The sequence below is a fragment of the Pleurodeles waltl genome, chromosome 3_1 (genome assembly GCF_031143425.1).
Source record: "Pleurodeles waltl isolate 20211129_DDA chromosome 3_1, aPleWal1.hap1.20221129, whole genome shotgun sequence".
Taxonomy (NCBI): Eukaryota; Metazoa; Chordata; class Amphibia; order Caudata; family Salamandridae; genus Pleurodeles; species Pleurodeles waltl.
The window spans coordinates 239,502,942-239,529,785 of NC_090440.1; the positions used below are offsets into that span (position 1 = coordinate 239,502,942).

Consider the following 26,844-nt stretch of genomic DNA (forward strand, 5'->3'; position numbering starts at 1 on the left):
AAAAATGTAAGTATGTACCTATTAAAGGATTAAGTAATATATATACAAATGTACAAAATTGAAGGTAACTTCTGAACTGCTACAGGCTTCCGGGGAGGTGGGTGGGTCCATGTGAATCTCAGCGACTGATGCCACGAACAGATGTACACTGGGTAAGTGACATTTTCAGTTCGATGGCATCTGTCGCTGTAGATACACATGGTATGCATAGACTAGTAAGCAGTTAGTTCCCCATAAGCGGTGGTTTAGCCTGTAGGAGTAGAAGTTGTCTGAAATAGAGTTCTTAATACAGCTTGACCTACTGTAGCTTGTTGTGCGGATAGCACATCTATACAGTAGTGTTTGGTGAATGTGTGAGGCGTAAACCAAGTGGCTGCCTTACATATTTCCTGCATTGGGATGTTTCCTAAAAAGGCCATTGAAGCACCTTTTTTCCTTGTTGAATGTGCCCTGGGAGTAATGGGCAGTTGTCTTTTTGCTTTAAGGTAGCAGATTTGGATGCATTTAACTATCCATCTGGCTATACCTTGTTTTGATATTGGGTTACCTGCATGAGGTTTTTGGAATGCAATAAATAGCTGTTTAGTTTTTCTGATGTTCTTTGTTCTGTCAATGTAGTACATTAATGCTCTTTTGACATCTAATGTATGTAGTGCTCTTTCAGCCACAGAATCTGGCTGTGGGAAAAATACTGGTAGTTCTACCGTTTGATTTAGATGGAATGGTGAAATAACTTTTGGTAAAAATTTTGGATTAGGTCGTAGGACGACCTTATTTTTATGTATTTGTATAAAAGGCTCTTGTGTTGTGAACGCTTGAATTTCACTTACTCTTCTTAGAGATGTAATGGCGATGAGAAAGGCAACTTTCCAGGTTAGGAATTGTATTCCGCAAGAGTGCATGGGTTCGAAAGGTGGGCCCATGAGTCTTGTTAGAACCACGTTTAGGTTCCATGAAGGAACAGGTGGTGTTCTTGGTGGTATAATTCTTTTAAGCCCTTCTATAAATGCTTTGATAACTGGTATCCTATACAAGGAAGTTGAATAGGTAGTTTGCAGGTATGCAGATATTGCTGCAAGGTGTATTTTAATAGAAGAGAAGGCTAGCTTTGCTTTTTGTAAATGGAGCAAGTAATTTACTATATGTTTTGGAGTTGCATCTAGTGGTTGTATCTGATTATGATGGCAGTACCAAACAAATCTTTTCCACTTACTTGCGTAGCAGTGTCTAGTGGATGGCCTTCTGGCCTGCTTTATGACTTCCATACACTCTTGGCTAAGTTGTAAGTGTCCGAATTCTAGGATTTCAGGAGCCAGATTGCTAGATTCAGCGATGCTGGGTCTGGGTGTCTGATCTGTTGGTTGTGTTGCGTTAACAGATCTGGTTTGTTGGGTAGTTTGATGTGTGGTACTACAGACAGATCTAGCAGTGTTGTGTACCAGGGTTGTCTTGCCCACGTTGGTGCTATTAAAATGAGTTTGAGTTTGTTTTGACTCAATTTGTTTACTAGGTAAGGAAGGAGAGGGAGAGGAGGAAAAGCGTAAGCAAATATTCCTGACCAGTTCATCCATAGGGCATTGCCTTGGGATTGCTTGTGTGGGTATCTGGACGCGAAGTTTTGGCATTTTGCGTTCTCTTTTGTTGCAAATAAGTCTATTTGTGGTGTTCCCCAGAGTGTGAAGTAGGTGTTCAGAATCTGTGGGTGGATTTCCCATTCGTGGACTTGCTGGTGATCAAGAGAGATTGTCTGCCAGCTGATTCTGGATCCCCGGAATAAACTGTGCTATTAGACCAATTTGATGGTGGATTGCCCACTTCCATATTTTTTGAGCTAACAAGCTTAACTGCATTGAATGTGTTCCTCCTTGTTTGTTTAGATAATACATCGTTGTCATGTTGTCTGTTTTGACAAGGATGTATTTGTGGGTTATGATTGGTTGGAAAGCTTTTAGTGCTTGAAAAACTGCTAATAATTCTAGATGATTTATATGCAGTTTTGTTTGATGTATGTTCCATTGTCCTCTTATGTTGTGTTGATTGAGATGTGCTCCCCACCCTGTCATGGAAGCATCTGTTGTTATTACGTACTGTGGCACTGGGTCTTGGAAAGGCCGCCCTATGTTTAAATTTATACTGTTCCACCATAGAAGCGAGAGGTAAGTTTGGCGGTCTAGCAACACCAGATCTAGAAGGTGACCCTGTGCTTGAGACCACTGTGAGGCTAGGCACTGTTGTAAGGGCCTCATGTGCAGTCTTGCGTTTGGGACAATGGCTATGCATGAGGACATCATGCCTAGGAGCTGTAGTATTGTTCTTGCTTGTATTGTTTGGTTTGGAGACATGTGTTGAATGACTGTTGAAACTGTGGATCCTTTGTGGGGTTGGCGTTGCTACTCCTTTTGTCGTGTCTATTATGGCTCCTAGATATTGCTGTACTTTGCTTGGCAGAATGTTTGATTTTGCAAAGTTGACGGTGAACCCTAGTTTGTAGAGGGTTTGTATGACTTGATTTGTGTGGTTTGAGCATTGTGTGAGCGAACTGGTTTTGATTAGCCAGTCGTCTAGATACGGGAACACATGTATTTGCTGCCTTCTGATGTGTGCAGCGACTACTGCTAGGCATTTTGTGAATACTCTTGGAGCGGTTGTTAAACCAAAAGGCAATACTTTGAATTGGTAATGTATTCCTTTGAATACAAACCTTAGATATTTCCTGTGTGATTGATGTATTGGTATATGGAAATATGCGTCCTTGAGGTCTAGGGTTGTCATGTAGTTGTGTTTTTTGAGCAATGGTAACACTTCTTGTAGTGTGACCATGTGAAAGTGGTCTGATTTGATGAATGTGTTTACTACTCTGAGGTCTAGAATTGGTCTCAGTGTTTCGTCCTTTTTTGGTATCAAGAAGTACAGTGAATAAACTCCTGTGTTTATTTGTGTGCTTGGTACTAATTCTATTGCATTTTTTTGCAGTAGTGCTTGAACTTCTATCTCTAGAAGCTGTGAATGGTATTTTGATAAATTTTGTGATTTTGGTGGTATGTCTGGGGGGAATTGCAGGAATTCTATGCAATAACCATGTTGGATAATTGCTAGGACCCATGTGTCTGTAGTTATTTTGTCCCATGCTTCGTAATATTGACGTATCCTCCCCCCCCACTGGTGTTGTGTGGGAGGGGTGAGTGACGTGTGAGTCACTGCTTGTTGGTAGTGGTTTTGGGGCTTTGAAATCTTCCTCTATTCCTAGGGAATTGCCCCCCTCTATACTGGCCCCGAAAACCTCCCCTGTACTGTCCCTGGTAGGTGGGCGGTGCGGATTGTGAGGTGCTAGCTTGTGTGGGCTGACCCCGAAACTCTCCTCTAAAAGATGTTTTGCGGAAGGTGTTATAAGATCCTCTGCTCTGCGGGGAGTAGAGTGCGCCCATGGCCTTGGCAGTGTCAGTGTCCTTCTTGAGCTTTTCTATGGCTGTGTCGACCTCCGGACCGAACAGAAGTTTTTCGTTGACTGGCATGTTAAGCACTGCCTGCTGAATTTCTGGCTTGAATCCAGACGTTCTGAGCCATGCGTGCCTACGGATGGTAACCGACGTATTAATGGTCCTTGCGGCTGTGTCTGCTGCATCCATGGAGGAGCGTATTTGATTGTTGGAAATGTTTTGACCCTCCTCAACAACCTGTTTTGCTCTTTTTTGCAGATCTTTTGGGAGATGTTCAATGAGATGCTGCATCTCATCCCAGTGGGCTCTGTCGTATCGCGCAAGCAGCGCTTGTGAATTTGCGATGCGCCACTGGTTTGCTGCTTGGACAGCAACCCTCTTCCCGGCTGCATCGAACTTCCTGCTTTCTTTATCTGGGGGAGGTACATCCCCAGAAGTGTGTGAATTTGCCCGTTTTCTGGCAGCCCCTACCACCACAGAATCTGGTGGCAGCTGAGAGGTGATGAATACAGGGTCCGTAGGAGGCGCCTTATACTTTTTGTCCACCCTAGGCGTCACTGCCCTACTTTTAACTGGCTCCTTGAAAATGTCCTTTGCATGGCGTAGCATGCCTGGGAGCATCGGCAGGCTTTGGTAGGAGCTGTGGGTTGAAGAGAGGGTGTTAAATAAAAAATCATCCTCTACTTGTTCCGAGTGGAGTTCCACATTATGGAATAGTGCTGCTCTAGCCACCACTTGTGAGTAGGCTGTGCTGTCTTCCGGTGGTGATGGCCTTGTTGGGTATGTGTCTGGGCTGTTATCAGACACTGGTGCGTCGTACAAGTCCCACGCATCCTGATCTTGGTCATCGTGGCTCATGGCGGTGTGAGCTGGCGAATGTGACGGGGTGTAAGTTGGCGAAGCCGGAGTTACAGGTGGAGGTGAGGGAGGAGGTGTTACCTTTTGTGCTGTTTGTTGCTGAGAAGTAAACTGAAGCGTTCTTTCGTTTGACAGGTGGAAGGGTACTGATCTTCCCAGTCCACTGCTGAATAAAGATACGCTTTTGCGTGTGATCCACGTCAGTGGATTGCAGTTCTTGCTCAAATCTATGTTTCTTCATTTGAGAAGACATAGAATGCTCTTCAGTATAGGAGCCAGAAACTGGGTCTGATGTCGCTTTTTTCGGCTCCGAAAACCCTGTTGATTGTTTTTTCGGCTCAGAGGTAACCTTCCTCTTTCTGTGCCGAAAATTCTTGGCCTCTATGGTCTTCGGCGCCACTGTCTCGGCGTCGATCCGTGTCGACACCGAACTCTCGGTGTCGATGCTTCTGTTTAGCACTCTCTCGGTCCCGAGGAGGCTGCGTGCCGGTGTCTCGACCGGAGTCGGACGATCTCGACACTGAATGGGCCTTTTTCGGTGCCGATTGTTGGTCACCGAGAATTTGGGTGGAGCCATGGCCGGTTGGCAGTGGCGTCCCCTGGGCCTTCTTTCCTTTTTTAAGGTCTGATCTCGACGTCTTACTCACAGTTTTTGTCGAGTCTAGCTCGTCGGAGTCTGAATCCTGTATGGAAAAGGATTCCTCCTGTTCCTCTTCTGTCTCGAACTGTTGACGCTCCTTTGGCGTGGACGCCATCTGCAGTCTTCTCGCTCGACGGTCGCGCAGAGTTTTTCGGGACCGGAACGCCCGACAGGCCTCACAGGATTCTTCGCTGTGCTCGGGTGACAGGCACAGGTTACAGACCGAGTGTAGGTCCGTATAAGGATATTTGTTGTGGCATTCGGGGCAGAATCGAAACGGGGTCCGTTCCATCGGCGTTGTTCTCCACGCGGTCGGGCCGACTAGGACCCGACGGGGTGCCGAAATCTACCCCGAAGGGCACCGAAGCGCTTCGATGTTCAACGCGTCGTCGTATGTGTATCTCGAACCGGATCGCAACGATACCGTCGAAAATCTTCCGTTTTCAGCTATCTTTCCGTTCCGAAACTCGGAGCGACAGGAACACGTCCGAACCCGATGGCGGAAAGAAAACAATCGAAGATGGAGTCGACGCCCATGCGCAATGAGCACAGAAGGAGGAGTCACTCGGTCCCGTGACTCGAAAACACTTCTTCGAAGAAAAACAACTTGTAACACTCCGACCCAACACCAGATGGCGAGCTCATGCATTCCATGTGAATCACAGCGACAGATGCCATCGAACACCTAGTTTATGGAGGGTTTCTATGACATACTTTGTGTGTTGTGAACACCGTTCTTGCGTGTTGGTTTTGATTAACCAATCGTCTAGGTATGGGAACACATGTATTTGTTGCCTTCTGATATGAGCAGCTACTACTGCCAGGCATTTTGTAAAAACTCTTGGCGCAGTGGTTATCCCGAATGGCAACACTTTGAATTGGTAATGTACCCCTTGGAATACAAACCTTAAGTACTTTCTGTGTGAAGGGTGTATCGGTATATGGAAGTATGCATCCTTTAGGTCTAGTGTTGTCATGTAGTCTTGTTGTTTGAGCAATGGGATTACGTCCTGTAATGTCACCATGTGAAAGTGATCTGATGTAGATATGTTCTGTAATATAGGTCTTAGAGTTTTGTCCTTTTTGGGTATGAGAAAGTACAGCGAGTAAACTCCTGTTCCTCTCTGATGAATTGGTACTAGTTCTACTGCATCTTTTTGTAACAACGCTTTGATCTCCAGTTGTAGAAGATCCGTGTATTTTGACATTGTGTGTTTTTTCGGTGGGACATTTGGAGGGAATTTGAGAAATTCTATGCAATAACCATGCTGGATAATTGCTAGGACCCAAGTGTCTGTTATTTCCTCCCATTGTTTGTAGAACCTTGTTAGTCTCCCCCCCCCCCACAGGTGTTGTGGATTTGTGACGTCGAAGTCACTGCTTGTTTTGTGGAGTTTTGAGACTTTGGAACTTCCCTCTACTCTTTTGGAATTTTCCCCCTCTATATTGTCCCCGAAAACTTCCCCGCTGGTATTGGCTCTGATAAGTGGGCCTTGTTTGTGAGGTTGTGGGTTCCGTGCTTTGTCCCCGAAACCCCCCCTCTAAATTGTGTTTTACGAAATGTGCCTCTGCTCTGTGGGGAGTAGAGTGCGCCCATGGCTTTGGCTGTATCAGTGTCCTTTTTAAGTTTTTCGATAGTGTCCACCTCCAGCCCAATCAACTGCTGTCCGTTAAATGGCATACTTAGCACGGCTTGTTGCATTTCCGGCTTGAATCCTGATGTACGCAGCCATGCATGTCTCCGTACTGTCACTGCTGTGTTTACAGTTCTAGCAGCTGTGTCTGCCGCATCCATGGCAGACCGTATCTTATTGTTTGAGATACTCTGTACTTCTTCCACCACTTGCTGTGCTCTCTTTTGGAACTCCTTGGGCAAATGTTCTATAAAGTGTTGCATTTCGTCCCAATGAGCTCTATCATATCTGGCTAACAAAGCCTGTGATTCGGCAATACGCCACTGGTTTGCTGCCTGTGCCGCCACTCTTTTCCCTGCCGTGTCGAACTTACGACTTTGTCTGGAGGTGGTGCATCTCCTGAAGTGTGTGAGTTTGCCCTCTTGCGAGCTGCCCCTACTACCACTGAGTCTGGCGCTAGCTGTTGTGTGATGTACACGGGGTCTGTTGGTGGCGGTTTATATTTTTTCTCCACCCTTGGAGTAATGGCCCTTCCTTTCACAGGCTCCTCAAATACTTGTTTGGAGTGTTTTAGCATTCCAGGTAGCATGGGGAGGCTCCGGTATTGGCTGTGTGTGGACGACAGTGTATTAAACAGAAAGTGGTCTTCAATTGGCTCCGCATGTATGCCGACATTATGAAACGCCGCTGCCCTGGACACCACTTGTCGTAGGCGGTGTAGTCCTCAGGTGGTGACGGTCTAGCTGGATAACAGTCGGGACTGTTATCGGACACTGCCGCATCATAAAGATCGCACACGTCTGGATCATCCTGACTCATCCCTGTATGAGTTGGGGATTGCATCATTGGTGGAGTGGCTACTGGTGATTGTTGTGGAGAGCGTTGGAGATGGTGGCGGGGTTACTTGTTTAGCCACCTTCGCCTGTAGCTGCTTGTCTTTCTCTTGGAAGGCAAGTTTTCGTTTCACTCGAATCGGAGGGAGAGTACTGATCTTCCCTGTTTCATTTTGGATGTGGAGCCTTCTTTGGGTGTAGTTTGGCTCCATTGTCTCCAGTTACTGTCCAAATCTATGTGTGTGCATTTGTGAGGACAGGCCTTGTTCCTCTGTGTAGGAACTTGATTTTGGTTCCGAGGCCGGATGTTTCGGTATCGAAACCTTTTCGGCTGCCTTTTTCGGTTCCGACAACACTTTTTTGCTCTTCGGCGTACTGATTTCTCTGTGCCGCTCTCTCGGTGCTGAGACTGCTCCGACCTGGTGTCTCGGGGTTGAGTCTGCTCTGACCCGGTGTCTCGGGTCGAGTGTGCTCTGTGCCGGTATCTCGACCGGAGTCGGATGACTTCGACACATGCATACCCTTTTTCGGTGCCGATGGCCGGTCACCTATTTTTCGGGTTGAGCCATGGCCTGTTGGCAGTGGCGTCCCCTGGGCTTTGGTCTTTACGTGAGTCTTGTGTATCGACGTCTTACTCACGGGTTTCGGCGTCTGTTCAGGATCGACCTCTTCGGAGTCCGAATCCTCGATGGAGGAGGCTTCCTCTTCCTCCATGTGTTTTTGTCCTGTCGGCACCGACTCCATCTGTAGTCTTCTTGCTCTTCGGTCCCTTAAGGTCTTTCTGGATCAAAATGCTCGACAGGCCTCATAGGTATCCTCTTTGTGTTCTGGCGACAAACAAATTACAGACCAAATGCTGATCTGTCTAAGGATACTTTTTGTGACATTCGGGGCAGAAGCTGAATGGGGTCCGTTCCATTAGCCTCGAAGACGCACGCGGTCGGGCCGACCAGGCCCCACCGGGGAATCGAAAACCCCGAAGGGCCGCCGGAGCTCTTCAAAATTCGGTGTCGATCTGTTGTAACTAACCCGATACCAAACGCAAACAATACCGTCGAATTTTCCACTAACTTTCCGAACCGAAGCGTGGAGCGAAAAGGAACACGTCCGAACCCGATGGCGGGAAAAAAACCAATCTAAGATGGAGTCGACACCCATGCGCAATGGAGCCGAAAGGGGAGGAGTCCCTCGATCTCGTGACTCGAAAAAGACTTCTTCGAAGATAAACAACTTGTAACACTCCGAGCCCAACACTAGATGGTGGGATGTGAAAGCATGTGTATCTGCAGCTACACATGCCATCGAACATATATATACACATATATACATATATATATACACACACACACTGGTGTGTGTGTGTATCTAAATACACAGACTTAGAAGAGGGCTAGCCACAAGCCCCTGTCACTGGTCTGAGTGCCATTTACACTTTTCTTCCATCCATGAACAGCTTACTGCACAGGGTAATGGTTTTGTCAGTCACTGGCTCTTGCCTGTGAATGATTTTCTGACTACATGTGCACATCCACCTAGAGCACGCACGTCAATGTCAGGACTGGCTTTGTTCTACAGTTTCCCTTTCATTTAATTCCTTTTAATTTAATATCTTAATACTACAGCTCCCAAGGAATTGCTAAGGACCACTTACTTCGCACCTCATCTGCAGTTTGCTGAATCCCGAATGGTTACTTACTCACACACTATGGAATGTTGTGGTCCCTAGTGTATCATTGTTTTACTATTCAAACAAGTTGGTTCAGAACAATGTGGCCATGGAAATATCACTAAAAAAGTGACACTACTAGGTTTTTATTCTTTTTTCCAATCCTATACCCACTGCGTTGAAGTCTGTTTCCTACTCTTAGTATTTTTATTTATCTTGCATACATTGGAGTTTAGTGTAATGGTATCAGAGGGTGGATGAGTGCAAGAATGAATCACCAGATGTACTCTGTAGGAAAGTGCCCTTTTTGTATGGCCACCCTACACTACCTGCCCCAATGTGGCTTGTTAGGAGACTGAAAATGCACTGGAGCTGCTAACCAGGTACCAGTGTCAGTCCTCTCCCTAAATAAGAGAATTACTATCCTCAATTAACAAGGACTTTAACAGACCCCCTCCCCCCCCACACCTTTATCGGTCCCTAGTAAATGGTACCAGTGGTGCCCAGGGCATGGGAGTTAAAGGGGTCACCAGGGCCTGCAGCACTATGTCACCCTGAGTGAATCAAGTAAACCTATGACATGCCTGCCATTGTAGATTGCAGGAAGTGCAAACCGCTCCACTTCGACTTTGCCCACATCATGTGTTGCAGTCTCACTGTTTTAATATATGACAGTCACCCCCAAGGTAGGCCTCCTGAGCCCAGGAGGCAGGGTGCATTACAATAAATGTGTGGACGTGTAACTGCAAGCTTATATGCCACTATAGTGTCCTTTTCAATTAAAGGAAACTAAAGGTGGTCAGCTTGCCATAGACCAACATGACCTGGCACCTGGGCATCCGATTCGGACCTCTGCAACAAAGTGTGAACACTCCTAGGCGTCTGAAACAAAAGCCTACCTGGGGCGGTTGAGGTTGCAGCTCCCTTCCTGGCAGGATGGCTAGTGAAGTGGCACATCAAGGCAGTGAGCTTCAAAGAGTACACCACCTCTGATATCCAGGTAGGCTGTCCCCCAGAGGTCAAAACTATCCTCCTTGCTCCAGGCACATTTGCACCCAGGCAGGTGAGAAAATTACATCGCCAGGCGGCATATACCTCCATAAGGCTAGCCACACCTCTAGGGTGGGCTACCTGATCTGTGCAGCCAAGGATGTGTTCTGCAATTTTTAAAGTGACAGAATGGAGGCTTCTGGGTAGAAAAGGTGACACCCTGCCCTAGATGTGGCCACCTTAGGGGGCAGCTTAGCTGTGGAGGCTAGTAGCCCATTGGCCACTTGCACCCACACCTCTAAAACACGTATGTCCAGGAGTTAAGGGGCACCCCTGAGCCCAAAACTGCAGATGTGATTAGACTTGTACCCAATGACAAAGGCCAGAGTGTGATTTCAGGACCTGCACAAAGAAAAGGTGCGAAGTTCTGCACCTGTGACATCCACCCTGCAACTTGACCAGAGACCAGTTTCAAAGTGAAGAACTTATCGGGGGCACCAAAGGCAACTCGACAACTCCCTAGGATTAGAGATACTAGTCCCCTGCAGCCCACAAGAACACGATCCTGGAACCCAGATTCACTTGCCATCAGGCCCACCAAGGGAGCGTCCAAAAGTGAAAGTCTAGTGCATTGTGGGAAATGAAGTCCTGACCTCTGGACTCCAGGATGTGCAAGTCAGTGTCTGCCACTGCCAAGGTTCGATGGTGGCCATTTAGGCTATCACCACCTTTACTTGACAGTGCACCTTGAGGAAACCCCACACCTTCAACTACCCACTTCAGTGGCTCTACTGTCTAGCTTTTGCATCTTTTCCTCCTCACCACCACTTAAAGGGTAAACCCAGCACCTGCATCTCCCACTTTCAGTACTAAGGACAGCCAGAATCACTCTGCACCCTAGCCATTATGAGTTCTAGTTGTACTGCCTGGGGAACCTTAGTTCAAGGACCCACCCCAGCTTAACCTCCAGTGGTTCCCCTGAACTCAACCTGCAAGTGACAGATTGCCACAAGTGTGTATTTTATCAACTGTGGCACCAGTTTTCAGCAACAAGGATAGCCAGGACAACTCTGCACCCGGACACTTCAAGCCAGATAAAGTTTTATTGACTGCTGAATCTGGGTCTTGGGATCCGCATCACCTTAATTCCCTGTGGATTCTGCCTACAAGTGATCGATTGTCACTCTTCTCAATTAACTGAAACATGAGTTTGGCAGCTGTGTACTGCACCGATTCATTCTTCCTTCGAAAATCCATAACTCCAGTTACATGTATCTAATTGACTAAGTTTTGGTGTCTACATTTATAAAAACTTGCTCTATTTTTATAAATTAGTGGTTGAGTCGTGTCAATTACTTATCATCCATGATGGTACTCTGAAATAATTAACCAATGTTGCTTTAAGTAAAGCCTGACAGCGTTGTGCCACACTGTCAGCTCCTGCTGCAAACTGGTACAACCAGTCACTGCACCTGTCTGCAAGAGGGATGTTTTGGCATCCTTAGCACCCGCTGTCCCAACCCCTTTAAGTTACACCCTCAAGGAGAGCTATGTGCCCCAGCTGTTTGTGGCATGCAGTCAGTGGGCCCAACAGCTTCTATGCCTGTGTGCCCACATTTTCAACACAGGAGCAGGGCTTTTTCCTCATATGTATGGGACCACATCTCCCCCTCCATGCAAAAGAGACTCCTTAACATAAGGTTTCCAATATGTTCCCCAGCATAATCTGGCTTACAGAAGTGATTGCACAAGTATCTGTAGCCCATTCCTCAATACCAAAGTGTCTGGAGTTACAGAAAGCAAACACCCACCATGCATCAAGGACACTTTTTTTGTAACTGCCCAAGACTTTAGATCAACTGCACTATATTCACAACTGATTTAGGCCGGATTTAATGACAAAGTGCTCCAATACCCTCAAAGAAAGAAAAAAAAAAAATCACCAATGTGCAGAACAAGAGCAGTGAGCAAATTACCATCACCAGTGATATCCCAGGATCCCTCAGTGCTCTGAATAAGGAAAAATATAATCCTACCATGTCTTTATTACCTTTAGGCATATTACCTTTAGGAGGGCAGCGAGGGTGTTTGCCATCCTTACCGGGCCATTCTACACTGAGGGAGCCAAATACACGGAATGTGTTTATCAGCCCAGCTGTGTGAAAGAAAAGGAGAAGGTTTACTCAAAATTGCACAACCACCTATTTTCATACATTGTTAGCATACAAACATTCACCGCCAACCAACTGTCTCCTCATGTTAAATTTAGGCAGGGGATCTTAGGATCCATCACACTTTGCTCACCCCATTCTGTCCAATGCTACATAATTTGTCTAAGTGCTACCAACAATAACTCGTCAACCATCAGAGCTGAAACATTTATAAGTCACCTTTCCTAGTAACACCCAATTCCAAGGTGGCATTTCTTCCCCAGTTTGAATTACATAATAAAACCAGATATAAGTAATTTGAACTGGTGACCAAACAAAGGCTTATGTCAAGCATGTAATTTCTGTAAAAAAAAACCAATCTGCACAGACTTACTTTCAGTGATATCCCAGGGAACGCCTCCAAGAAACACTTTGCAAGAGTAGACTGGGTTCTTGTAGTTACGAGGGGGAAGCTGTCCACTCCAGGTGCAGGTGGCTTCATTCACAGCTGAAAATAGATTGACTTTGTAAACAGCAGATCTAACATATGGACTGCTGTCCTTATGATTTGAACAGCACCATTTTGAAACTTTAGTAACTTTGGTAAAGTACTTCAGCCCTCCTATTATTCAATAAGTTTGAGAAGTACTTGTTTTTAATGGACAGTTTGCTTGTGTCAAAAGTAAAGCAGAACGAATGCTCATCAGGCATGCATCTTTGTGGATACCAACAATGTTGGAGATCTGATTCAGTTAGATCCATCAGGAGACTGGTACTCAACCTAAGGGTTCTACTGACCATTACATGCTTTCATTGGGTGCAAAATGCAAGACTAAAAATCGTGGCCTAAAAACTGGCATCTTGGTGTGCTCCAAGGATGCACATTCTACCACCTTTTAAATCTTCATCTGCAGCTACCGATATCCTTTTCCATATGCAGATAAAAAGCAGTTATTACTGAATGTGTGTGGTGTGGAGGCAGGTCAGAGTGCAATCGGAGAACTAGACATCTAATAAGGGCTTTGTGTAAGCTCTGCAACCATGCCCTTCCCCCTTTCTCCTGTACTGTTCTGGGAGATGTTTTAGGTCTTCCATAATGTCCCAGGTATCTAGATAGACATCCTGTCAGGTTAGCTATGCCAAAATTGTGTGCCCCACTGCCCCCTTTTTCCTTGCCACATCTATGTGCCTACTTCATTTAGTGAGGCGTGTTTCCAGTAATTTGGGAAGCTGCTCTCTTCCTTGCTGTTTTAACCTTTAGGGAGTTTGTTGGTTGTCCCTATATAAAAGGGTCTGTGGGAGTAGGTTTATAGTTACTCTCAATGTGTGGTGTCAGGACTAGTCTTGGGTCTTTAAAAATCTTTGTAGAGACCTCGAGCATGAACCCTACCATTGGTAGGTATTGCACTGAGCGTGCTGTCTTCGAGTGTCTACCAGAAACCCTACTTACTCCTCTGTGGTATGCATTTGTACTGTGTGATATTCAGCTGCTCATTTAACACTTTGGTATGAGGCGGTTTTGAGTTTGATGTCTGGGGGAGACGAAACCCTCCAGAATCAGGCTAGGCCAGTACAGAGGGGCTGCCCTGAAAAAAGTGACTGCTGCTTGGGGGGAGGGGAGTCCACAGTTAACACATTAACATATGCTGGACACTGCTATGTTTATTATATACTGGCAGGAGATGAATGGACTAAGGTGTTTAGGCTTTGTGAGAACCACTTGAGTGCTATGGCCCCGTTATGCTGACTGCATTCTAATCTCTAGCATAGCGTTGAAGCACTTTTCACTGCATGTGCAGTTTGTTAGTTTGAGCATGGGGTATGGGACGGGATGCGCATGTTTATGCTTTACTTCCCATGAGGAGCAGGTGTTAGAGTTTTGTTCTACTTTGAAGTTCAAGGTATGGGGTAGAAGGCTGCTCAAGAAGGTAGTGTGTGGGGCCAGCGTAGGTGGGCCCATGTATGTATGAGTGCAGGCATGGTGATGGGAGCTGTAGGTGAATGGTTATTCCACAGGGACAAAGGTAATGGCTGATGTTTATGAATAACTTGGAATCAGAGAGGACTGGCAAATCTGGAAAAGTGCCAGAATAATGCTTACCTAAAGCAATGGCGAGTGTCCACCACCTTTTTTTGTTGCAGAGGCTGTGTGTGTGTTTAAGTGCAACAACTGAATAACTAGTCTAAGAAAACGATGGAGGGCAATTATAAACAACGTTGTACTCTGGGTATGCCTGAGGTGCATTGATTTGGGTTGCCCCTGGGATCCTCTTCCAACATAAGGCCCACATACTTGATCCAAAGATGATACATGGTGGAAATGTGGACAGGCTACATCTGCTTGATAAATTTGTATGCTCCTAATACTGAATTTAGGAAATCTACAGTGGGGTAATTAACACTACTGCAGTGTTTTTAATCCATAGTGTACTAGATAGAGTACTAGGCCGTATGCCCCAGAAACTACACATGACAAGACAATTGTTAGACCTCATTTGGGAATTGAAATAAAACAAATATCCACACTCTGGGGTATATTCATGTTTTACACATGCCACAGGTACCCATAGCAGATTAGATTGTTTTGTGTCTGCTTCCTTAACCCAAACAGGTGCCTGATATTTAATCTTTGTACGGAGTATAGATGGTGTGTAGACGGCCAACAGTACAGCTTTAGTGGTCACGGGCAGAAGCACTGAGGAGTACGCTTGAACCACCTACAGTGCACAGAAACAATTGCAAAGGGATATCACCTGTCAAGAGGGACACCTGCAGGATGTAGAATAGGACCACCCCTCTCAACCAGACAATTTAGGGGAATGGTAACTAGCTCGGACCGAACTCCGACAACTAGTGCCAGCTGGAGAAATACCCAAACAGCCTAATGGCCGTGGCTGCATACCAAAGGGGATATAACAGGGGCCATGTTGGATAGTTTGCTTGACCAACAGGAGACCTGTGAACCAATTGCAATGTTACAAAATGAGGCAGGAAACCTATTGAGACAGAAAGCGATAAAAGTATTCAGAGGTAACCTGGGTCGTTTGCATGCAAACCATAATGGGACATGGTGCTGCATTCCTTGCGGAACAGACTCCTGAAACTGGGCGACAATGAGGTCTTCCCTGGATGATCCTCTTACGAAGGAGGAGCTCACAACCGTCAGATGACTAAACTGCAAGAACACCAGGAGGTGATGGCCTCTGCTTGATTTTATCAATACTATGCAGGTGGACTAGTAGAGAAATTACTGGAAGTTTGATGATACTCGCCAGAGGGGGAGGCTGCCCACCTCCATGCATGAGTCACTGGTGGTGCTACTCCCTGAACCTGCTAAATAGCCAGTACACCCGTCATCTAGGCTGCTGTCCCTTTTGAATGTGGATGAAGATTCTCAGTGGGGTCCTGGCAGGCCGTTTGCTCGTACAGTTACCCGCACTGGGACACGGACCAGAACAGGTTCATACCCATATTCTTAGGTGCTTAGCACATTTACCACTGGATGAGGAATAATGGGCTCTTGCACTCGGACAACGAACAATCGTTCAATTAGCTGAATTGGAATTACTTATGGTTAGTAATGGGGAAAATGGGAGACTGCCTGCATGGGTTACACTACTCTACACAGAACCTGAGGCATATGTGCACACGGGTTCGACAGTATTGTGGAAAACTGAGCTCCAGAGAGGTACTAGACAGGACTGCCACCTGTCTCCTTATATTTGCACTGGCTATGGCCATTTTGCTACGTAGGGACTAGAAACTCGGGGGGGGGGGGGCTGGGGGGTCCCTGTCGGAGACACCACATGTGGTGTATCTATATGCTAACACTGGTATACCCCTCAGGAACTGGATTTACTCTGCATCTATACTCCTACAGGTACTGCAGTATTTTGGGGGCGGAGTCAGAACTGAATGTACAAAAAAAACATACCTGATGGAACTACTGGCATTGCTTCCGCATGCCGATCTCCCGTGGTGTGGTGAAGGGGCCAAATTGAAAATGTCACTTACCCAGTGTACATCTGTTCGTGGCATTAGTCGCTGCAGATTCACATGTTTGGCACAGTCCGCTGCCTGGTGTTGGGCTCGGAGTATTACAAGTTGTTTTTCTTCGAAGAAGTCTTTTTGGTCACGGGACCGAAGGACTCCTCCCTCCTCGGCTCCATTGCGCATGGGCGTCGACTCCATCTTAGATTGTTTTCCCCGCAGAGGGTGAGGATGGAGTTGTTTGGTATAAATAGTGCCCATGCAATGGAGTGAATATGTATGTACGATAAGAGTTTCTAATAATTATTTACAAATGTTCAGATGTTTAAGATTTATGATCTACTTCTAAACGGCTACAGGCTTCCCGGGGAGGTGGGAGGGTACATGTGAATCTGCAGCGACTAATGCCACGAACAGATGTACACTGGGTAAGTGACATTTTCAGTTCGATGGCATATGTTGCTGCAGATACACATGTTTGGCATAGACTAGAAAGCAGTTACCTCCCCTAAAAGCGGTGGTTTAGCCTGTAGGAGTTGAAGTAGTTTGGAATAATGTTCTTAGTACAGCTTGGCCCACTGTAGCTTGTTGTGCATTTAGTACGTCTACACAGTAGTGTTTAGTAAACGTATGAGGCGTAGACCAGGTTGCAGCCTTACATATTTCGCTCATAGGAATGTTTCCTAGAAAGGCCATTGTAGCACCTTTCTTTCTGGTTGAGTGTGCCTTTGGTGTAATAGGCAATTCTCTTTTGGCTTTAAGATAGCATGTTTGAATGCATCTGACTATTCATCTAGCAATGCCTTGTTTAGAGATTGGATTTCCTATGTGTGGTTTTTGAAAAGCTATGAACAGTTGTTTTGTTTTCCTGATTAGCTTTGTTCTGTCAATGTAATACATTAGTGCTCTTTTGATGTCTAATGTATGTAGTGCCCTTTCAGCCACAGAATTTGGTTGTGGGAAGAACACTGGCAATTCTACTGTTTGATTTAAATGGAATGGTGAGATTACTTTTGGCAGAAATTTTGGATTTGTTCTTAGAACTATTTTATTGTTGTGTATTTGAATAAATGGTTCTTGTATGGTAAATGCCTGTATTTCACTTACTCTTCTGAGGGATGTGATTGCAATGAGAAATGCGACCTTCCAGGTTAGATATTGCATTTCACAGGAATGCATGGGTTCGAAAGGTGGACCCATGAGTCTTGTTAAGACGATGTTAAGATTCCATGAAGGAACTGGTGGTGTTCTTGGTGGTATAATTCTTTTTAGCCCTTCCATGAATGCTTTAATAACTGGTATTCTAAATAGAGACGATGAATGAGTAGTTTGTAGGTAAGCAGATATTGCTGCGAGGTGTATTTTTATAGATGAAAAAGCGAGATTTGCTTTTTGCAAATGTAGTAAGTATCCTACTATGTCTTTAGTAGAGGCATGTAATGGTTGTATTTGATTGGCATGGTAGTAAACAAATCTTTTCCACTTAGATGCATAGCAGTGTCTATTGGAAGGTTTTCTAGCTTGTTTTATGACCTCCATGCATTCTTGTGTGAGGTCTAAGTGTCCGAATTCTAGGATTTCAGGAGCCAAATTGCCAGATTCAATGATGCTGGGTTTGGATGCCTGATCTGTTGTTTGTGTTGTGTTAACAGATCTGGCCTGTTGGGTAGTTTGACATGCAGTACTAGTGAAAGGTCTAGTAGAGTTGTATACCAAGGTTGTCTTGCCCATGTGGGTGCTATCAGTATGAGTTTGAGTTGGTTTTGACTCAACTTGTTTACTAGATATGGAAGGAGAGGGAGAGGGGGAAAAGCGTACGCAAATATCCCTGACCAACTCATCCATAGAGCATTGCCTTGTGATTCGCGGTGTGGGTACCTGGATGCGAAGTTTTGGCATTTTGAGTTTTCTTTGTTGCGAACAAATCTATCTGGGGTGTTCCCCAAATTTGAAAGTACTTGTTCAGAACTTGGGGGTGAATTTCCCATTCGTGGACTTGTTGGTGGTCTCGCGAAAGGTTGTCTGCTAGTTGGTTTTGTATTCCTGGAATAAATTGTGCTATTAGGCGAATGTTGTTGTGAATCGCCCACTGCCAAATTTTTTGTGTTAGGAGGCACAATTGTGTTGAGTGTGTTCCTCCTTGTTTGTTTAAATAATACATTGTTGTCATGTTGTCTGTTTTGACAAGAATGTATTTGTGTGTTATTATGGGTTGGAAGGCTTTTAACGCTAGAAATACTGCTAACAGTTCTAGGTAATTGATATGAAATTTTGTTTCGTGTATATCCCATTGTCCTTGAATGCTGTGGTGATTGAGGTGTGCTCCCCACCCTGTCATGGAAGCATCTGTTATAACTTATTGAGGCACTGGGTCCTGAAATGTCCGCCCTTTGTTTAAATTTTTGCTGTTCCACCATAGAAGCGAGAGGTATGTTTGGCGGTCTACCAACACCAGATTTTGAAGTTGACCCTGTGCCTGTGACCATTGTGATGCTAGACACTGTTGTAAGGGTCGCATGTGTAGTCTTGCGTTTGGGACAATGGCTATGCATGATGACATCATGCCTAGAAGTTTTAGCACAAATTTTGCTTGTATCTTTTGGTTTGGAAACATAGCACTTATTACCTTGTGGAATGCCTGCACTCTTTGTGGACTTGGAGTGGCAATTCCTTTTGATGTGTTGATGGTTGCTCCTAGATATTGTTGTGTTTGACACGGTTCTAGGTGTGATTTTGTATAGTTGATGGAAAACCCCAGTTTGTATGACAAATGTGGTGTCGTTTGCGCATTTTTTTTACTGTGTTGGTCTTGATTAGCCAATCGTCTAGGTAAGGGAACACATGTATCTGTTGTCTCCTGATGTGTGCTGCTACTACTGCTAGACATTTTGTGAACACTCTTGGTGCAGTTGTAATTCCGAATGGCAACACCTTGAATTGGTAATGTATTCCTTTGAATACGAACCGTAGGTACTTTCTGTGAGAAGGGTGTATTGGTATATTTAGTGTCCTGAGATCTAATATTGGTCTTAATGTTTTGTCTTTTTTTGGAATTAGAAAGTACAGGGAGTAAACTCCTGTGTTTTTTTGTTGTACTGGTACTAACTCTATTGCATCCTTTTGCAGTAGTGCTTGAACTTCTAGTCCTAAAAGTTCTAAATGTTGTGGTGACATTTTGCGTGTTTTGGGGGGGATGTTTGGTGGGAAGTTGTGGAATTCTATGCAATAGCCATGTTGGATTATTGCTAATACCCAATTGTCTGTTGTAATCTGTTGCCAAGATTGGTAGAATTGGCTTAGTCTTCCCCCCACTGGTGTTGAGTGAAGGGGTTGCGTGACTTGAAAGTCACTGTTTAGGTGGAGGTGTTTTTGGAGTCTGGAATCTTCCCCTACTCCTTGGGAATTGACCCCCCCGATATCCCCTGAAACCTCCCCTTTGGAAGGAACCCTGATATGGTGTGGTTCTTGTTTGTTGGCTGGTGGTGTCTGGGTTGGCCACGAAACCCCCCTCTAAATGGAGTTTTTCTGAAAGAGCCTCTGCTCTGCGGGGAGTAGAGTGCGCCCATGGCCTTGGCCGTGTCTGTGTCCTTTTTAAGTTTTTCAATGGCTGTATCCACTTCAGAGCCAAACAGTTGTTTCTCGTTGAAGGGCATATTAAGGACAGCCTGCTGGATTTCAGGTTTGAAGCCTGAAGTGCGTAGCCAAGCGTGTCTCCTTATGGTGACAGCAGTGTTGACTGTTCTTGCTGCAGTATCGGCTGCGTCTAGTGAAGAGCGGATTTGATTGTTTGAGATCGTTTGTCCCTCTTCCACTATTTGCTGCGCCCTTTTTTGGTATTCCTGGGGAAGATGGTCTACGAGAAGTTGCATCTCGTCCCAGTGTGCGCGGTCATATCTGGCCAGCAGCGCTTGTGAATTTGCGATGCGCCACTGGTTGGCTGCCTGTGATGCTACTCTTTTCCCTGCCGCATCAAATTTTCGGCTTTCTTTGTCCGGAGGTGGGGCGTCGCCAGATGTATGAATTTGCTCTCTTGCGAGCTGCCCCTACTACCACGGAGTCAGGTGGTAACTGCGAAGTAATAAACACTGGGTCTGTGGGTGGTGGTTTGTATTTCTTATCCACCCTTGGGGTGATGGCTCTTGATTTTACGGGCTCTTCAAAAATTTGTTTTGCGTGCCGTAACATCCCTGGTAGCATTGGGAGACATTGATATTGGCTGTGTGCAGCCGAGAGGGTGTTAAATAAAAAATCATCCTCTATAGGATCGGAATGCAGTTGGACATTGTGGAATTCTGCTGCCCTAGCCACCAGTTGCGAGTATGAGGTACTGTCCTCTGGCGGTGACGGCTTTGTGGGGTATGACTCGGGATCATTGTCCGGCACTGGGGTGTCATACAGGTCCCAAGCGTCTTGATCCTGATCGTCATGACTTATGGTAGTTTGCGCTGGTGAGTGCATTTGTGGCGGTGTTTGTGCCGGCGATGCCTGTGGTGGAGAGGGCGGAGGCGTGACTTTTTTAACCACTTTGGCTTGTGGTTGTGCGTCATCCTTTGGAAGTCCGATCCTTCTTTTCCTCATGATTGGGGGAAGGGTTGATATCTTCCCTGTGTGTTGCTGGATGTACAGTCTCTTTTGTGTGTAGTCCGATTCTACACTTTGGAGCTCTTGTCCAAATCTGTGCATTTGGCCACTCATTCCTTGTTCCTCTGAGAATCTTTTTTCGGTTTCGGCACCGACAGAATTTTTGTTCCTTTCGGCATGGATTCTCGGTGCCGATGTTTTTCGGTGCCGGTATCTTGTTTTTGTCTCTCGGAGCCGCTTTCTCGGCTCCGAGGTTGCTCCATGGCGGTCCCTCGACCGGAGTCGGGTGTCTTCGCTATGGGCGTGCCCTTTTTCGGCGCCTTCGACGGGTCGCCTGCTTTATGGGTCGAGCCATGGCCTGTTGGCAGTGGCGTCCCCTGGGCTTTCGGTTTGTCGATGGATTTACTTTTCGACGTCTTACTCAGTTTGTTGCTGTTGTTCGACGTCGGAGTCTCCGGATTCTGATTCCGGAACCGAGAATGTTTCCTCTTCCTCGTCGAAACGTTGTTTTGTCGACGTGGACGCCATTTGTTGACGCCTGGCTCTTCGGTCCCGGAGTGTTTTTCTGGACCGGAAGGCTCGACAGGTATCCTCCTTGTGCTCGGGGGACAAGCACAAGTTACAGACCAAGTGCTGATCTGTATAAGGATACTTACTGTGACATTTTGGGCAGAAACGAAACGGGGTCCGTTCCATCGGCTTCGATGTCGCACGCGGTCGGGCCGACCAGGCCCCGATGGGGGATCGAAACTACCCCAAAGTCTTCCGATGATCGGTGTCGATGTACCTAACTATCCCGATACCGAACGGAACAATACCGACGCTTTCTTCCGAGATTCTGACTAACTTTCCGAACCGAAACACGGAGCGAAAAGGAATACGTCCGAACCCGACAGCGGAAAAAAACAATCTAAGATGGAGTCGACGCCCATGCGCAATGGAGCCGAGGAGGGAGGAGTCCTTCGGTCCCGTGACCAAAAAGACTTCTTCGAAGAAAAACAACTTGTAATACTCCGAGCCCAACACCAGGCAGCGGACTGTGCCAAACATGTGTATCTGCAGCAACATATGCCATCGAACATATGGTTATCAGGTTAAATCATACGAAAGAATTTTTTATGTAGTAACATAGGGCAGGCAGGTGAGTGACTCAAGGAATTAATATGGTTTTGGAAAACTCTGCCCCTCTCCTTCATGGTGATGAAGACGGTTGTACTCCCCAGATGCTTATATAGCTTACAAAGTACCTTCTATGACATCCTCAGAGGTATTTTGTAGAGCTAGAGCAAGTTATCTTAGAATTACTATGGGCTAACAAAGGGAACGGAGTGGGCCTCTTAACGCTTAAACCTGGGTATGCAGCGGGACAGAGATCCCAAATGTGGAACTTTATTTGAAATCCCACCTTTAACATCCGATTCACTGGTTTGATGAAAATAATTGGGAGAAGGCCCTTTTTATACGGCACTTACGGGGAACAGTCATTACTCGAGGAACACCATATAAGACCACTGTGTTGGGTGAGGGAACAAGCAATTATGCAAGTACTACACCCCATATACCAGGGATATGCCGCTCTGGACCCTTAAACCATCTGCGCAAATTGCCACGGTTATGTCAGTATAAAAATAGAAAGATAATGGGTGTGAGCTACTGGGAAATATTTACGGGGGGGGTGGAATTAATCACGTTCGGAGCAGGTCAATATTTTCAGTATGCAAAAACAGCAGCAACAGCGCAGGATCTATGGTCGTGCTTCCCTAGGGAACAACCTATTTTACATTCATGATGTTGAACATGGTAGGGGCAGACACTTAACTTCCCATCTTTATAGTGCTTAGAGAGGATCTACCCACATGCATCCCTAAAGCAGAGGAAAATATGGCAGAAAGCTCTGGGTGAAACATTGACTATGGGGCAGTACATGCTGGGGCAAAAGAGGAGAGTTCCAATGCTTGCTTTAAATTAATACAGTATAATTACACAGATGTACCCAACACCCAAGATCGTCCTTTTAATATATAAAAAGACTGAACGGTTGCCGCCGGAATGGTGCCCCAAGAACCTATTTTCTACACTTAGTGAGGCACTGGTTGATAGTGGGTTTTTGGGGTGAAGTAGTTCAAGCCCTTAATTGTCACAGGCTGGGAGATACCGATTACACCCCAGGCATTATTTGTTGGGCCTGCTACCTTCACCAAAAACAAGACGGAGATCCATAATGCTATGAGCCCTACTTGCAAAGTGACGTATAACCATAAAATGGTTGAATGTAATCTCACCCAATTACACGGCATGGCTCAGATATACAGTGGCATGGGCAGGGGCTGAAGGTGTGAACATGTCAGAAGAGATGACAAACTGGTGGATAACTTTGCTGCGTGGGTGCAAATGCTACAAGAACTGCACATATCGCCTGACGAACTGCCCTGTTCCTGGGGTGTGTTGAAGTGGTACTGATTAATCCGCCCACCCAAAGTCACAACTGTGTACTGGAATAATGCTAGCCCTAATTAGGGTCGGTATAATATGAATAAGATTGTTATATCAAGTTCAGTCTCACCATCAAGCACTCTTCTGCAGCTGTGCGTGTTTGATCATCACTCCACTCATCTAATAGTGCACCCTAGGTTTATGGAAACAGTATATCTTGCTTATGCACTATGAAGACTAAACTTGTACAAGCAGCAGTTTTTTGGGGGTAGGGGGTTGTTTCCTTAATTGAGGACAGGTGATTTGTACAATTCGTGCTACTGTATCGTTAAAATGCTACTGTATTACTGCCTATATTGAAAAGCTCAATACAATTTTTTTTTTTTTTAAAGTAGAGTAGTTTGGGTCAAACGAGCTCCAAGATGGGCAGCAACTGCAGGTAGTAATCATTTAGGAAGGCTTGAAGTTTAGTGGGAATCACCAAGCATGTTCGATACAGAGGATAATCCAGCAATTATCAGAATCATCTTGCTGCATTGTGTATGGGCTCAGATTAAATTATGAGGGCACTGATGACCTATGTTAAGCACATAGGCACCCCCCAGCTGAAAGATGCACCTGTAAAGGATGAAGCGTTGCTATCTGTGTGAGATCCTTTGGCAATGGGTTGGGTGAAGAGGGGTAGGCACCATTTTTAAGGTTATCAATCGAAGGACAAAATGCTTAACTGATCTCCTTAACCTGAAGATGATAGCTGGATAAGGTTAAATGTAGATGCCTCATCACGAGGGGCATTTTTAAAAATCGCCATTTGTTCTCCAAAAAGATACAGACCCAAAACTACACCCTCCCCCACACCCACCCCATGAAGACATGCATATAAAATATGCATTTGTTCCTGTAATTCTCATCTTGTGGGTCCGTTCTGGGCATCTGGAAGACAGTATTCCTCCTAGGGTGAGAAGCACAGTTTCAATGCTCCCTCTCCTTCACACCATATTGGGGGGGGGTGTTTACTAGTCCACCCCTGTCTGGGTGGGCCCCATTACACCGTTACTAATCAGTCTCTTCCCTCCTCGTTCTCCAGATTTTATGGAATTTATGCAGGCAGCCTCTTAATCCACTAATTTTTCAGCCCCCGTGTACCAGTTCAAACCCTCCCCCAATTCCTGCAGCAAGGCCAGATTGATTTCCCTCCTTCCCCCAACCCACCCCTCCAACCTCCCCCCCACCCCCACCCTAGTGGGTCAGTATATCCTGCCAGCCACCATCAATGCCAAGTTACAGAATAGTAGGGCATAGCAGTCTAGGGTTTGTTTGCTCCAGACTCACAGGGTGACCAACTGGGGTGTAAGCTTCCCTTCATCACCCAGAATCTGAGATCATATCACCCACTCGGAGTAGTTTCCTAGTTTCAGGCAGTCCCAAAATGTGTGAAACAATTCCTCTCATAACAGCCCCTTAAACAGTGATCATCCTTTCTCAAGGGGTCTAATGAGGGAAGAATGTTATTCAACAATGTGGAGTTGATTCAGTACATTGCATGGCTTGTCCAATGTGAGCCCAGCATCCTACATTCTAATGGGGACTCTTCCTTGATTTCAGCCTGAAACACGTCACATCAGTTAAGCGGCAACTGGAGCTGCTGATATCGCAGGAATTGGTTCCATGAGAGTTTGTATTCAGCTTGCAGTTCGTCAAACAGAATTGACCCCTCTATCCAGACATTCCCCAGTTGGGAGATTCCCACTTTTGATCATGTAATAGGTTTGAATCCTGTTTTTTTTGTTTTTTTTGGAGGGGGTGCTCTCCACCCTAGTTTTCGTGTCACCCTCTCCCAGATGGTAATTACTGTGAATCGGGGCTGGGAGGGGGTCCTTCCTCTGCAATGTAGGTAGCCCTCTTGGCCGTGCATGAGCAATCCACAAACAGCGAGGGTTCCTGCTGCCACAAGAAAGCCAAATCATTGACTAGAGTTGAGGCTCAAAAATATAATCAAAGGTTTAGGAGGGCAATACCTATGTCGGGTGTCTAATCAGTAGGGAAATGGCTATTCTGGGAATCCCACCATCCCGGAGCAACACTTGTCACACTGCCCATTCTGCGAAAGAAAGTAGCAGGTGTGGAGTATTCTAAAGTATGTATAAAATTTGGAGATAAATCCTGTATAGGGCTGCTCAGCCCAGGAGGGAAAGCTGCAACTTTGTCCATCTTTCCACATCACTGCGATACGGCTCTAAAGTCTACTCAGGTTTCCTTGGAGGTATAAGTTTGCTGTTAGGTGCAACAGATACCAGATCTCGGAACCCCTAGGTCACCCATCAAAAGGGACTGTCTCCTACTGCTGGGAGAGTAGCTACCCCCCACAGGCTACCAACATGCTAATTGATGCAAAAAACCCACATAGGACTCCAATAATGTCAAGATGTCTAGAATTCTCTACATCGATCATGGGGACCCGCAAGGTAAAGGAGGGTGTCATTGGCATAATGAAACATCCTCTCAGTTCAGGTCCGCCAAAGACTCCCAATTTATGTCTACCCTAATCCAGGAGGCCAAGGATTTCGAAAGATGGCAAAAAGCAAGTGTGTACACAACCCTGCCTGGTGCCTTGGGACAGTCAGAAGAATGTGCTCGCTACTGGTTCTCTATAAAGTAGGCTAATCCAGCATAAAAGGTATGGGCCAAAGCCCATCTTTCAGAGGACCATCATGTAGGGCCACTCCAGGGAGTGGAAGGCATTTTTGGCATGTGAGGCCAGTAGGACCCCAGGTTCCTGCAGTTTTCCACCACTGGGAGCATAATTAAAAGCTAACTAGTATTGCTTAATATTAATATTGTGCTTTGAAGTCAACTTTCAAAAGGCCCTGAAATGCATTTGAGTAGACAGGAAGCAAGCTATGCAACTGGAAGTGCACAGGTTGTAAGGGTGTGCATTTAATGTGGCCTATATGGAAAGAATTCTAGTGCAGTGTATGGTGAACAGTGGGGTGCTCTTATTTGGTTATGTCTAGATGAGCCTAAAGATGGCGATGAGCCAAGAGTTGACTTGTTTATACATACCCTAATTTTATAAGGTTGATATTGTGGGTTTTTAGGGCATTTGTGGTGTTCGTGTCATTTGATGACCTGGAGGGGTGGGTTACACTGCTGTGGCTATTGTTCTTAAGCACAAGAGCAAAATAGATTCTCATACCAGCCATTATCTTTCTGACATGTATATTCTAGAAAAGCTTTGCGATAGGATATCACAAAGCAGTGTTCCCACTGCCTTCCTGTATTCCATGAGATACTGGGGGCATATTTTTGCTGAAAGAAAGTGTTGCTGAGCTGGCTGCCCAATCTACTCTAACTTTTTTCAATTAGCTGGAGGCAAAACAAGCTCTAAGCCTCAAGACACCCAGCAGCAATATTGTACGTAACCTCTTTTGTAAAGTTTTTTTTTTTTTTTTTAAATGAAAGAAAATAGAAATGAACAGAGTACACTGGCTGTAAGGAAATGCCTCCTTGGCATGGTTGCCCCCTGACTTTTTGCCTTTGCTGATGCTATGTTTACAATTGAAAGTGTGCTGAGGCCTGCTAACCAGGCCCCAGCACCAGTGTTCTTTCCCTAACCTGTACTTTTGTATCCA

The 26,844-nt window shown here is 45.7% G+C and overlaps 1 protein-coding gene across 4 annotated transcripts in view; it reads right to left on the reverse strand.

Moving 5' to 3' along the window:
• CPEB1 (cytoplasmic polyadenylation element binding protein 1) overlaps positions 1–26,844 on the reverse strand; it is a 376,131-nt gene that overhangs the window by 76,883 nt on the left and 272,404 nt on the right. For 2 of the 4 annotated variants that reach the window (XM_069222313.1, XM_069222315.1), the window contains 2 exons: positions 12,603–12,716; positions 12,124–12,213 (listed from right to left, as the gene is read on the reverse strand). In XM_069222313.1, coding sequence (XP_069078414.1) covers positions 12,124–12,213; positions 12,603–12,716 — 204 coding nt within the window. Of the gene's footprint in view, positions 1–12,108; positions 12,214–12,602; positions 12,717–26,844 lie in introns of all 4 variants that reach the window. The other 2 variants (XM_069222312.1, XM_069222314.1) reach the window with 1 other exon arrangement.